The 15,107-nt window shown below is 45.1% G+C and overlaps 1 protein-coding gene across 2 annotated transcripts in view; it reads left to right on the top strand.

The window, feature by feature from the left end:
• The window catches only part of AQP9 (aquaporin 9), a 26,628-nt gene extending 13,277 nt beyond the window's left edge, over positions 1 to 13,351 (top strand). The window contains exons 2-5 of one of the 2 annotated variants that reach the window (XM_042471405.1): positions 7,650 to 7,787; positions 9,021 to 9,139; positions 9,773 to 9,990; positions 12,106 to 13,351. In XM_042471405.1, the coding sequence (XP_042327339.1) occupies positions 7,682 to 7,787; positions 9,021 to 9,139; positions 9,773 to 9,990; positions 12,106 to 12,682 (1,020 nt within the window). In that variant the 5' untranslated portion in view covers positions 7,650 to 7,681 and the 3' untranslated portion in view covers positions 12,683 to 13,351. Of the gene's footprint in view, positions 1 to 7,649; positions 7,788 to 9,020; positions 9,140 to 9,772; positions 9,991 to 11,996 lie in introns of both variants that reach the window. The other variant, XM_042471406.1, reaches the window with a different exon arrangement.
• Positions 13,352 to 15,107: the final 1,756 nt, after the last annotated feature.

The raw sequence follows: 15,107 nt of genomic DNA on the forward strand, positions 1-15,107 counted from the left end.
AAGAAAACTGGGCCACAGCTAACAAAATGAATTCAACACAGAGAAATGTAAGGTACTGCACTTAGGGCAGAAAAATGAAATGCACAGATATAGGATTATAGGGGACACCTCGCTGAATGAAACTACGTGTGAAGGGATAGGGTCCGAGTAGACCCTAAGTTGAACATGAGTCAACCGTACGATGTGGCAGCTAACAAGGCCAATGTGATTTTTGCTGCATCAACAGAACAATAGTGTCTAATCAGGAAGTAATAGTGCCACTATATTCTGCTCTGGTCAGGCCCCACCTGGATATTGTGTCCAGTTCTGGGCGCCACAATTCAAAAAGGACATTGAGAAACTGGACCATGTGTCCAAAGGGGGCGACTAAAATGGTGAAAGGTTGGAAACCATGAGCCCTATAAGGAACGTCTTAGGGAGCTGGGGATGTTTAGCCTGGAGAAGAAAAGGTTAAGAGGTGATGATAACCCTGTTTAATATTTGAAGGGATGTCATATTGTGAGGGAGCAAGCTTGTTTTTCTGCTGCTCCAGAGACTTAGGGACCTTTCGACACAGGGCACAGAAGTAGGGTCAGTTCGCATTGGTCGATGCGTATTCGGTTTATCGCATTGGTGTTCACACCTGGGAGTCAGAATACGTATTGACCAATGCGATTAACATGATACACTTTGGTCCATGCGTATTCCCGGCGGGGTTCCGAACTGAGCAGCCGGCTCCTCCGTTTTGCGAGTCGGCAAAAATAGTGGGATTCACGGGATCCGTATGATGGCCAGTGCGAAACCTCTGCTGCTTTGGCTGGTGTGTCATCCACCGCTGGTTTCCTGAAGACCACCCGGGTTACAAATTTCCCATGATGTGCGCTGGAATTCCCCCATCTCCTTCCGTTTGCCCTTTCCCCTTTCAGGACAACCGCTGGGGCTGGGGAGCGATATTTCCACTGAACGATATAGCAGAAACCTTTTGTGTGTGGAGGGGGAAATGTATATGTATATGTGTGTGTGTGTGTGTATACACACACACACACACAAGATGTGTGTGTAAGCATATACAGACAGCATTACACTTTCGGCTGCTCCACAGTTGTGTGTGTGTTATGTACATATACATATATACAAACTATACATACATAATACATACAAATATATATACACACACACACACCCACAACAAACAAAATGTGGAGCACCCGAAAGTTAATGCTGCTGTATATGCTTACACACACCATCTTTGTGGTGTGTGTTGTAAGCATATACATGCAGCATTACACTTTCGGCTGCTCCACAGTTTGTGGGTTGTGTGTTGTGTGTCTGTATGTATGTATGTGAGTGTTATGATATAGTATGTGTAGTAATATATATATATATAAATACATAAATATATTATATTATATATACACACACACACACACACACACCCACACACAAAAGATGTGTGTGTAAGCATATACATGCAGCATACACTTTCGGTTGCTCCCACGTTTGTGTGTGTGTGTGTGTTATGTATGTATATGTGGTGTATATGTATGCATACACACACCCCACACACACACATATATAACACCAAAGATGTGTGTGTAAGCCTATACAGGCAGCATTACATTTGGTGCTCCACAGTTTGTGTGTGTGTATAATAATATTAATATATATGTATATGATAAGTGTATATGTATGGTTTCTATATATTACACACACACGCACACCACAGAGACAGCTGTGTGTGTACACATATAAATACAGCTTCACACTTTTGGCAGTCCACTATGTGCATAGTGTGTATATCCTGTGTGTGTGTGTTTGTGTATGTGTGTGTATACACACACACACACTCATACAGACAAATGTGTGTGTACACATAAAAAAGGCATCTCACTTTTGGCTTTACCACCATGTGTGTGTATTATATATATATTAAGTATATATATATAGGCAGCCAATGTGATCTGCCTGACTGGTGTTATTGGCTGGTCCTGGAAGATCCAGTGACCAGCCTGGCTGCCATTTCTGCACTAATTGAGACTTCTGGGTTTGGTACAAGGGTTGCCTCATGTAGAGCGCATCAAGAAATCCAACCGAGAGGTTACCAGAGCATGTACCACTGTTTCAAGGTCCCCCCAGCCCAGGTAGGGGCCGCTGGCGTATCGGCCGAAGCTGATAACAGGTACTCCTGACTGTCGCATCCACTGAGATGTAAGGTGGAGCGACAAGTCCAGGAGCACCCCAGACTGCGAACAAAGTCCTTCAGGGGAAGTGTGACCCCATTTAGGACAGGTGGGCAAATCTCCAACCCTGGGCCCGGGGAACCTATCACAAGTACTTCCGTTTTCTCTGGATTCCAGTCTGAGTCTGTTTTCCCTTATCCAGCCCATTACTGACTCCAAACAAGCATCTAGAGGAAGATGCCATCCCTGGTCACTGCATCAGTCGAGACACAGAGAAACATATTTGGGTTCATCAGCTAATGATAACACCGCGCCCTGTGTCTCCGGATGATCTCTCCCAGCGGTTTCATGTAAATGTGAAATAGCATGGGGGACAGAATGGCTCCTTGGGGACACCCGATGTAAGGGCCCTCTTATCGGAACACACGTCCCCCAGCTCACCATCTGGAATCTACCCGAGAGGTAGGAAGAACCACTGGGCGCAGTGCCCCCAATTCCCAACTCTCTCAGGCATTCCAGTACAATAAAAACATGAAGGTGTTACAGTGAGTGGGGCATTTAGCTGTGCAACGTTCCACTGAACACAAGGATCATGTACTGTACAATCAATGCCTGGCTTTGCACACAAAGGTCCAAACCATATGACAGAAATAACCCGTTTGAGACCACTTTAATGCCCTGGTTCAGTGCGAGGGATTCTGGGAACTGTAGTTTTGTAAGACATTTAGCCTTCTCGTGCCACAATAAACTGCAGTTCCCAGGATTCCCCAGCACTGAGCCAGGGCAGTTAAGTGGTCCCAAACTGGATTATTTTTGCCGCGAGTTTTGACCAGAGACCTGATGTCAGATTTTGGCCAAGGTTCAATACTCGGCTTGGGCAGGAAAAACTTCTTGCTCCAGTCATCCTCCTCAATCTTCATTCTCCCCAATTCTCAACCTAAACTGCCTCACAAGGTTGTTGTAATAGAAAGATCGGCAGTTCCATCCACATTTAAGCCTGGCCTCTGAGGAATGAGGATATCGTCTGGAATCCTTTTCCAAACAGTTACAACAAGAAAATGCAGTTTATATCTGACTGTGGGATTCATTTGCAGTAGACTTGCAAGGGCTGCTGTTCATTTCTCATCTCCTCCTCAGTGGTGGCTGTGCTAACCTGACATTTGCCTACTGGCTTTAAAAACAGGGGGGAAAGGGATATATATTATATATATATATATTAAAGCATCCAGGTGCAAACTGTCAGCCTTCATCCCTGTGAGAAATGCCTCTTCCTTGCCCCCCTGCGTGTTTGTTATTATTTTCCCTCTTCATTTTCTTAACATGCCAAAATCAATAGAAAATATTTTTAAAGACGTCTGTTAAAAAAAAGGGGGGGGGGAGCAATGGTGTTTTGAGTTGTTTAATTTAACGCAAGCATTAGAACTAAATCTTTATAGTTTCTAAAGATTTAAAATGTATGCACTGGGGCTGGTGCTTCAAAACCTATATTAACATAACTGGCATAATCCCATGGTCTGCCATTCGAAAGGAAGTACGGGTGCTTTTGCAAAGACTGTCTTCTTCTTCTCAAGGTTAAATCCACATTTTTGCGGATTACTTAAAACGGCCTTTAATTCCAAGCTGCTTTATTATTATTGTTATTTTTTTTTTAAATGAAACTTTGGGGCCTGAAAACATAAGGAAATCCATTTGAACAGTAAGGACCCACATGTAGTCCTAGGAGACGGAGGAATAATAGATTTGGCGGTTTTCTTATGATTGTTTGTTACCTTGCAATACGCTGCAGGGAAAAAGACAACTCCATCGCCGCTAACCATTCAGAAAGAGCCACTTAGTTATCTGGTCAACTGGACACTTAATCAGAGTTATGGACCCACCGCATAAAGAGAAGTAAATTAATTTCTGAAGCCAAGCTCTTGTTCAGATATGTGGGGAATATGAATGTCAAAGAGTCAGAGCAGGCAAGAGTTAAAAAGCGAGGGAAGGTTGTCTCTGGAAAAAGGTGTAGTCAAAATAGGATGAGGAAGACCAAGGAAGTGGGTGAAAAAACGGTAAAACCTGAGCAAGTATTGGGCTCATTCCCACTTACAGTAAATTGATGTGTGGATCCGGATTGATGTCGATTCAACAGCGGAGCGTGGTTCCCACTACATTTGCCCCAGTTGCATTCCCCCCTCTAAAACAACCCACTTGTGGTTCACCTTCATGCACCAATCGATTCAAAATGGACCTGCTCCAGCCAGGCGAAGGGCAAATTTAAATGATTCGATCCACATCTGGTTCACACTTGCGCGATCAATTTATCCCAAAACATGCCGAAAAATCACCCAAAAGATGCGGGCTAATGGTCTGGTGCATGTCACCAAATCGTTTCAGTGATTCGATTTAAATGGGAAGCAGGGTCATTTGAAACAGTTCAAACCAAACTGTGACCCGGTTTAAAAAATAACGGGAATGGGCCATTGTCACCCAAAACCAGGAGAAGCAACATGGTGTCATGGATTAGAGTTAGACTTCTGGGAGTTCAGAGTTTGAATTATGCAACCACAAACAACCCTGGATAACCTAATAGTTAGTGGTGAAGCTTGATTTAGAGATTGATAGTTTGTAGTGTGCAAGGAGTCTGTGTGGGGCAGAGTTTTGATTGCTGGATTGGACTCTGGGAGACAGGGTTCAAATTGCCATGCAGTCCTTGAATCCCACTGAGTTGAATCCCACGCTTTAGCCTCCGAGGGAGGCAACGTCAATCTCTTTCTGAATATAGCTGTTCCGAAATCACTTGATATCAGTGCAACACATCAATGGGCCTCCTGAGAAAGGCACAACTCTGCTTCTGCAAGTTTGAACCAAATGTTCTGCGTCGGATGAAGGCGTGTAGCTATGGGAATACGAGGAATGCTTAACCCCCCCAAAATAAGATTATGTCCCTCGAAATGAAAATTTTCTTCAGTCTCCCAATTTCTAGCATGAGCATTAGAAGCACAAGGCATTCAAAGAAAAGGGGAGACCGAGTGATCGAGGGAATGACAATAGAAAGATTAATTTTAAGTGTGAGGCATTTCATTGTCTCGCTCCCTCTGCAACGTTAGAAAATTTGGAGTTGAAGGAAAAAATTCCTTGGGCCAGTCAGTATGGACCTTTTGCCCCCTCCATAGTGCCACACCCAATTGGATAAAAGGGTCCAGTGGCTTCTGTAAGGAAACTGTTTGGCACAAGACTGTCATGATTTGTCCAGCCTCGGACTATCAATAGATGCCTCAGGCGGGATATAGACCGCCAATTTGGGGCGGTCTGCGCCCCTTTCCCCCGCCGAGCGGGGCCTCAGTGGCCAGAACGGCAGCTGCTGAGGCCCCGATCCGCTGCTTTTCGGGCTGCGGGGAGTGGCAAAAGGCCACTTCCCCGCAGCCTGAAAAAGGGTGTCCCTGGGCTTCCAGCCCAAGGCACCCCCGCGGCGGTGGGAGCAGAGAAAGGCTGCATGAAGGCTGCGCCCAGCGGACTAAACCGGAAGGAGCTCCGAAATGGCAGCACTAAGCACCCTGGCGCGGAGTACTACGTCATGGATGCGCCGCCCCGTCTAGGGCGGCGCGGCCATGACGTACTCACAGTGGCGGCTGTGTGGAAGGGCTGCCGCCATTTAGTGCGTGTTCACCACGCACTAGGGTTAGGGCGGTGCGGAAGCACCGCCCTTTCGTACCCTAGTGCGTGGCGAACACGCACTAAACTGCCAGTCTGTAACCGGCCAAAGTGACTTTATTATTACTCTTATGAAGCACCTATCTATTCCCATCCCAAATATCTTGGGGGAAGGAGGAGTGCTCTCTGATTTTCCCATTTCTTTTGCAAAACGAGAACCCAGGCCTGCTGCGGATCCATCCTGGCCAAGGCCACCCAGGGAGGAGGCCGCCTTGTTCTGAAAAGCAGAGGCCTGGAGCTTTTCGAAAGACCCTATTTATACTGGAGAGTCCTCTTTATGTATCTTGGAAAGGGTGAGACATACATCCTGGGAAGAGGCAAACTTTAATCTTCTCCTTGTGAGTGGATGCTGATAAAACACTACTGCGCTTTCCAGGGAATGAGGGAGAAGCTCCAAGGAGAGGGTTGTTTTCTCCATGCGATGCAAGCCCTTTCAGGCAAAAACAAGGATCGGTGGACCGAGAGGCAAGGGTTTTCCGGCGCGTCTCCTCTGCAATCCGCCAAGCCAAATTTAATTTAAGAATTACCCTCTTATTTGCATTGGCTAGGAAGCCATCCTCGAGCAGAAACGTCAAGTCAATCCAGTGCAATGCTGCAGACCAGGCTTCTCTGGGTGTGTCTGCACTGTAGCGATAGTGCAGTTTGACACCACTTTGAGTGCTGTTGCTCCATCCTACAAATCCTGGGATTTTGTAGTGTACCAAGTCTTTCGCTTTCTGCCAAAGGGTACTAGTGCCTCACCAACTACAAATCCCAGGATTTGCAGGATGGAGCCATGGCAATTAAAGGGGGTCAAGTGCATTAATCTACAAAGCAGATGTGCTGAGTCAGGAATATCCCAGATCTTGAGATTTCAGGGCCCAAAACCTAAAGGAACGGATAACCTCTTGTGAGTCACAGGAAGTCGGATATCACTCAAGAGTGATGTCACAGGGAATCCCCGGTGATGTCATGAGCAGGCGACATTAAACATTAGCCTTCCTTGCAGAGAATATGCCCTTATAATAATAATAATAATAATAATAATAATAATAATAATAATAATAATTTGTATTCCACTTTTTCACAAAGGAATCAAAGTGGATTCCAACAGTATAAATATAACATTGAACAATTAAAAATTACAATTTAAAAAAAACCCAAACCCCAACCCTCCCCCCAATCATAAAAACAGTGATCAACCCATAAAGAGAGATTAAACATCCAAAAGTTTAAAACTGTCCAATAGGAATACACTAAAATTTAGGTGCAAATTAGTGCTAGAAATGAGTCTTCCTCTAGAGGAGGGGGGCAGGGGTGATTGTATCAATCAATTTTGATATTGGTATCAACTGAGGGGGAGGCAAGTCTAATGGATCTAATGGATCTAACCTAGTCTGGAAAGGCCTGGCGGAAGAGATCGGCAGTTGTACTTTATAGTTGTACTGTATATCATAATACTATTACACAAGTACACTTGCTAACATAATCCCATTGCCTACATCTCCATAAGATATCCAGGGTCAGGGTAAATGGTCATCCAAGTATAGTCCCACCTACAGAAAACCCCATGATAGGTTCACATTAGGATCACCATAAACCAAAAATGACTTGAAGGTACACAACCACAAGAATAGCACTTTTATGCCATGCTGAGCCCTACAGGATTGCAGCAGAGATGTCTTTGGAGAAGGACGGAACTATTGTGCAACTGTTATCCTTGCAGCTGTTTTAAATAGAGATTCCCTCTTTTCTTCTGGATCATTTGTTTCTGCATCGTGACCATCCTTGGCCCCTTCCTTTCTCGTTTTCTTTCAGGCGGCCACATCAACCCTGCTGTTTCATTCGCCATGTGCCTGACGGGAAAGATGACATGGATCCGCTTTCCTATTTATGTCCTGGCACAATTTCTGGGGGCCTTCGCTGGAGCCGCTGCAGTCTTTGGCATCAACTATGGTAAGCTTTTTCCCCCATAGGATGTTGTCCAAATAAATTCAAACATCATGTGTCATTAGAAAAAATCTCCTTGTGAAATTTGAAATTTGTAGCTAGAAACCCATGCTATTTCAGTGGAGAGTAAAAATGGTGGCACAGGCAGAACCAGGCCAGTTTCAGGTGCCCAACTTGGAACTGGATGACTGTCTCTTTATTTAGTAGATTCCTTCTTGCCCCTTTAAACCGCTTCTACTCCTGTAGTTGGATCCTTCCCGTCCTCTACATTGTGAGTAAGTCAGTGCTTTCTCTTGGTATGAGTCAGGAAGGCTTTAATTTGGGTTTCCCCTATGTAGTCATCAATTTGTTTTAATGACTGCCTTTTGTAATAAATGCAAACACCTTTAAAATATATGCATTATTGCTATGACTGCAAACAGGAAATGAAGAATTAAGCCATTGCCCCCCTCCATCCATCCATCCCTCCATCCCTCCATCCCTCCATCCCTGGTGCAAAGAAGGAGGAATGACTAACTAAGGGGCCATTTCAGGAATGCACCCCACGCGAGAAATTTTATTTTGTTTTTATGGGGAATGTAGCACCATATTAAGTGCCAATGATTTTAATTTCACTTCCAGCTGATTGCAGAAAAGCAGCGGCGCTGGAAGGGTCATGCGAAGGCAACCCCAAGATCCTCTATTGGTGCCAACAACATCCTTTTTTCTTTCCTCTCCCCCTTCCTAGTTTTTAAAACATATTTCACACCTTGGGATGATGGACTTAAATATCTGCTCAGCTCTTGCAACTGGCAACCATTTGACTTAGAAATAAGTCTCAGTGTGTCTGTGGGGTTTACTCTATACTATATATAAGTATGTTTGGGGACAGAGCTTTGGAAAGTTCCCTTTTGGGACTACATCTCCCAGCATCCCCCAGAAGCCATGTGGCCACTAAGGATTGTGGGAGATGTAGTTAAAAAAGGACTTTTGCAAACTCTGGTTTAGGATCGCGCCCTCAGCCACTCTTAATAAAGGTGCCTGACAGACACTTTGCAGAATGGAATATTTTGGAATAGGATGCAAGGGAAATATCAGTTTTGATACCAGAGAAATGGAAAAATGGGAACAGAAAAGGCAGGAGAAAAAAGTCCATCATAATATGCAGGTGAGCAACGACGACTGGTCTTACCTGGCTGCTGAGAAGACAGGTGAGACATCTGAAATATATTCTGTTTCACCACGGCCCTTTTTCCTTAGGTGCATTGATGTCCTATACTGGTGGAGACTTCAACGTCACTGGTCCCAAAGCCACAGCCCATATATTTGCAACCTATCCAGAAGAGTATTTGTCCTTGATAAATGGATTTGCAGATCAGGTAAGAAAAAGACAGGCAGAGGGGGAAATATTGGAGAATATTCAGAAAATGACTGAAGGAGATGCTTCTTTACTGCTGGCTTTCTTTATCAACAAGGAGGATCTTGGACTGATGGAAATCTTTGCATCTTGGGACTGAGGTCTCTGCAAAGTTCACGGACTGTCATTTTGTGCAGGAAAACAGCACTTTCTGCGTTGAAAATGCTATTTTCTGAGCAAAATTATCCCCTGTGAATTTGGTGTAGAATAAGCATAGAACCATGAATATGGCTGGAAATGGCGACATTCTTAAAAGTTTTCTTGCAATCAAATCTGTTCAAACTTGTCTGGTTCAAGGCAATGGAATTCTAGGAGTTGGAGTTTGCTGTGGGCCCAGAGCGGAGCAGCTCCGCTCTGGACCCTACAACATACTCCAACTCCCAGAATTCCATATCCTCGAACCAAGAAGACTTAAAAGATTCTGTTTTAGAAAAAAGCCCTGTTTGGGGCATATAATATCATAGGGGCAACAAAAACTTTTTTTAAAAAAATGAGTTTTTTTTAACCCATTGGGTGGGTTTTGGAACACCAAATTGGTTCTTGTGGCTGAATGAAACTTGGGCCACCTTCTGACCCCTTCGTTCTGTGATTCCAGGTGATGTCCACGGCCCTCCTCCTCCTGGGAGTCTTTGCAATCTTTGACACGAACAACCTGGGCATCCCCAAAGGGCTGGAGCCCATTGGCGTGGGGATGCTCATCATCCTCTTGACCTCTTCCATGGCCCTGAACTGTGGCTGCGCCATGAACCCTGCCAGGGACTTGGCCCCCCGACTTTTTACCTACTTTGCTGGGTGGGGGCCAGAAGTCTTTACGTAAGTCAGCTCACTTTTACTACCAGGATACATACATAGGATCCATAGAGTCCCCTTTTCTCCGTTTGCTCCTACTTAGTCAAACAACAACAACAACAGTTTAAGCATCCTTGTGTAGCGCTTTCAAGTATTCAAATGCCTGTTTCCGTGTCCACTGTCTACTTGTAAGCCTTACTCTTTCTCTGTATGTGTGTATACTTATGGCGACCCTGTGATGTCTGCTGTTGGAATCCTATCTTGTAAGAATCCACACAGAGTCCAATCTTCATGTAAGAACAGTAGGTTTATTCATCCATGAGCTACTGAGCACAGCCAGTCCCAGGAGAGTGAGATGAGGAAGAATCATAGAGTTGGAAGAGACCACAAGGGCCATCCAGTCCAACCCCCTGCCATGCAGGAAATCCAAATCAAAGCATCCCTGACAGATGGCCATCTAGCCTCTGCTTAAAGACCTCCAAAGGAGACTCTACTACTCTCCGAGGGAGTTTGTTCCACTGTCGAACAGCCCTTACTGTCAGGAAGTTCCTCCTAATGTTGAGGTGGAATCTCTTTTCCTGTAGCTTGCATTCACTGATCCAGGTCCTGTTCTCTGGAGCAGCAGAAAACAAACTTGCTCCCTCCTCAATATGTCATCCCTTCAAATATTTAAGCAGGGCTATCAAATCACCTCTTCTTCTTTTCTCCAGGCTAAACATCCCCAGCTTCCTAAGTCGTTCCTCATAGGACATGGTTTCCAGACCCTTCACCATTTTAGTCGCCCTCCTTTGGACACGCTCAATCCCTCTTCAACCCTCTTAATAGTGTGTGTGTGTGTGTATTGCAGCTGATATCACTAAGGGATGTCTTAAAGGTACCTTACATCACAGACCCCATGAATTTCAAAGGGCTGTCTTGGGCAAGGGATCATCAGAGGTGGTTTTGCCAATCTCTTCCTCTGAAATAAATCAAATAGCACCTAGGATTCATTGGTGGTTCCCCATTTAAGTACTAACCAGGGCTTACTCTGCTTAACTTCCAAGATCAGATGGGATCTGGTGCCTTATAGGTATTTTGGCCATTTGCAAGCATTACAGCAACACGGTAAGGCAGGATGGGCAACTGAGACTTATCCAAGGGCCATAATAAAAACTGATGCTGGATATTTTAAGGGTGCAAATGTGGGACTGTAGAAGTTGACTTGACAGTACATAACAGATAGGATTGCATTGCAAAGATTGCAAACACAAGTGTAAGGGAACTTACAGAGCTATAGGATACCAATTGGGTCCTGGCCCTGGATAAGCAGCATGAAAGCACTTATGAATTCACAGCCTGTATATCCAGCCACCTTCTCTTTCGAAAACCTATTACATGATGACCATTGTAGCTTGTTCCATTGTGTTGCAAGAGTGACATCTGGTGGAGACAAGTAACTTTTCATACCGGGAACTGAAAAAACAGCAGTATGCAAAGATGGATCTGAGAAAGGATACTCCAACATCTTTTGCTCATTTAATCTCAAAGGTGCTACAAGATCCCTTTGCAATACTCCAGACTAACATGGCTAGGTCTCTGGGAAAACAGTCATTTATTTCACTAACAGAGCTCCCACTGGCTAGGGGCTATAATCCAAAAATGTTAATTTTTCCAAAGTTCTGCATTGCACAGGCAACATTTCTCTCTCTCTCACTCACTCACAAACCTACATATATACATGTCTCAAGTCAACCCAATCCAGGTCTACAGTAACATGCAAGGGCAGTTGATGGCTTCCATGTCATTTGGACAGGGAGTCCTATTTCAAAGGAGATTTCCAAGGTGCCGAACCCTTTTCTGCAGAGTAAATTCAGCACCTTGGAGGGCTGCATCCAGACTTAGTCTAAGCACTGATCTCTCCCTTACTGGAATTTGTAATGTTTTTAATGAACTGTGAAATTGCTAATGGAAATGTATATACAAAAGAAAATGTAACCAGGAGATAAGGCCTAGTGCAATAACTCTGCTCTCTCTCTCTGTCCAACTCGCAGGGCTGGCAATCACTGGTGGTGGGTCCCCATCATTGGCCCTATGGTTGGTGCTGCCATTGGCGCAGCTGTCTATGTCCTCTTCATCGAACTTCACCATTCCCCCCAACAGGACTGTGCCACATGCAACCAGTATGAACTCACCAAGATGGAGGAGGATAAACAGCGCCAAAGGGCCAGCTCTCCTTGACCTCCCAACCACCGACCCCATTGGAAAAAACAGACTGGGATCCCTCACTGCTTGCCCATCCTACACATCCCAGAGCAATGGCCCTTGGCACACAGAGAAACAGAATCATTGCCAGATGGGATTGTGGCAGAAATCTCATCCTCTCTCTCACTGGATCTGGGAAAACTGGACCCAGCTATACAAGGAAACATCTTATTTTTCTTGGTCCTTTTTGGATCCATCAGCCATTCCCAAACTAGAGTGCTTCCTCCATGGTTTGGACTGCAGTGCCCATAACCAAAAGTCCAAACCATTTGGGGCGCACTCCAGTTTGGGAGAGGCCAATGAACACCAAAAGGTACACCATGCCTTCCAGAGCTTCATAGTTCAAATCTTCACTAGATGGGGATTATGGGAGTTGTCATCCAAGCCATGGGTGGCTGGGGTTATGGGTGCTATAGTCAATTCCATATGGAAGGCATCTTGGCTTGGGGGATGTTGTGCTACACGTTGTGGCTGAGGATGGTTCAATGGAGTATCCATGTTCAAAGGCAATCTACCTCTATATAACCAAGGGCTTGGAAACTAAAAAGAGAGATTACCACTCCAAGGATCTCACAGATCTTTTGCAACACTGCTGCTGCCGGTGGGGTAATTCTGGGAATTGTAGTGCAGAAAAGAAAGCTAGTCCACCCAATTTCATGGTCTCCCTGCGCAGCCAGTGGGGTTACAGGACTCCAGCTTTGCTTGGTTTGTTGCTAGCAACTTGGAAGAGACAAAGAACCATTGCTGAGCCTGCCTCCTTCCACAAGCATCTCCTCAGCCCTTGCACCGCTGGGGCTCCTCTCCAGCCACCGTTCCTGGAACTACTCAGAACCACATCCCTTTCTGACAGGTGAGTCAGAGGCAGCTCTGAGGGTGCCCTTCCCCAGCCTCCCAAAATCCAGCCTGTGGGCCTACAGGTAAGCTCTCTTCTTCCCCATCAGGCCAACCAAAATGGACAAAATACATGATGCAAACTTATGTTGGCCCAATCAATGTAATGATTTTCTGTGGATTTGGGATTTGTACATTGTTCAAATTTATATGTTGCACATTCCTATGTGGCCAACATGGCTACCCATGGATAACTTTTGAAAGTAACTAGAACTGTTACTTGTGACATCAATAAAGTTAACTTCACTATCACTTTTTACATTGATATTTGAATTTATTTATTTGCAAATGTATTTGCAGCAAGAGATCTCTGTGTCACACACCTTTGGCTTGTGGAACTCATGGCCAAGCGTCTGACATGGTTTTGGGACTCCTCATCTCAAAAGAGCTGAAAATATATCCCCAGGATGGATTGAGAGATGTGCCAGCCTGGCCCTCCTGGGCCCTCAATGCACCCAAAATGGGGCCCATGAGTGACCCCACTCCTACTTGAGAGCTAAAAAATGGACAGGCTCCTGTTAGGAAGGATCGAATTAGGGAAATTTAATTAGCTCAAATTTATGAGAGGCGTGTCCTAACAACGCACACAGCGGATCAGGTCCCTATGTGTATACCAGAGGTCATCTAGTCCAACCCCAAGAAACAGAGACTCCAGTGCCAATGAGTTGCAATTAAAATATAAACATTTATTAAAGCCACACAACAAAGGGGATCACACATGCACACACACATTCAATGCTAAAGCAAGGGAGGGGGAGAGTTTGGGAGTAAAGGAGAAAGGATAGAGGCACCGTTGAAATATTTACCTTAGGAGTCTTCTTCAATGCGACGGATGCGAGTGATGGGGGAAGGTGAGACACGGCCGCGAGAACAGGGAAAACAAGTGGCGACCGCGGTGGCTAGGAGCTGAGTTCCGGCGAGCAAAGCCCGAGGCCTGAGAGAGACAGTGAGCATTGGCTTAGCTCAAGTGATTTCAGCAGAGCCCAAGGCTCGGAGAACTCAAGCCTGGAGCAGCAGCTCAGCAAGCAAGGTTTTGAGGTTTGGAACTTCAGCTCAACAAGCCCAATGAGGGCAGAAATCTCGGTCCTATTTATACTGCAAAACGTATCCTCAGGCTATGGCTGCCTGGTGAACAAAGGTCTTGATGGCTATCTTTTGTCTAAGCTGAAACTTACACAATGGATATACAAAGGAGAGATCTGACACCTTTCAGGGAAGACAAATACCTAGATGGCAGAGCTGTTTAAGACAATCACTCGCTCATTAGGAGAGAGACGACTTCTTTGTCTTCTTCTCTTTGGGCTGCCTGCAAAACTTGTAGGGCAACTCCCAAAACTGGTTTCTTTAAGGTTTGAATCTACCTTTTCCTATGACCATGCCTAGCAGGGCTGGCTGGCTACGTGGTCAGCTCGCTTTTAGGGTAATGGCGGCTTGTGATGGGGTCAGTCAGGGGTCATGATTTTTGATCACTTAGCACCCAAAATTTATATAAAGCCAAACTCGGTAACACTCCCCACCCAGATGCTTCAGAAAGAGCTTTCCTGTCCTCTTTGCCAACTCCTCTGCCAGATCTCTTTGGGCATTTATATCAATGGATGCTTTTTAATCAATGTCTTGTTTGCCCAGGAGCAGCTCCTGTGCTTGCAAACATGATTACGGGGAATGAGATCCTCCAGTTCATTACGTAATTACCTTCCAAAATGTATGTTTGGAGCAAACATTTAATGAAGAACTAATGAGTTTCCAGGATAACCAACGCTAATACTATACCCAAATCTACATCTCTCACTCACTTGCTCTCCAAATGCGTCGCCTCTCCCTTTCTTTGTGGGTTTCTTCGCATTCACTCACACCCACAACCAGTAAATGTTCTTCCAAATATGAAGAGAATCACTAATTACCTTTTTCCTCCTTTAGAAATTGCTTTAAAACAAACCAAGGGCCAGACAGAGCAAGTAGGAACAAGCAGGACAAGAGTGGCATAAAATCCACTTAACGCAAAAAGTGTA

This window comes from Sceloporus undulatus, chromosome 6, assembly GCF_019175285.1.
Source record: "Sceloporus undulatus isolate JIND9_A2432 ecotype Alabama chromosome 6, SceUnd_v1.1, whole genome shotgun sequence".
In the NCBI taxonomy this organism is placed as follows: Eukaryota; Metazoa; Chordata; class Lepidosauria; order Squamata; family Phrynosomatidae; genus Sceloporus; species Sceloporus undulatus.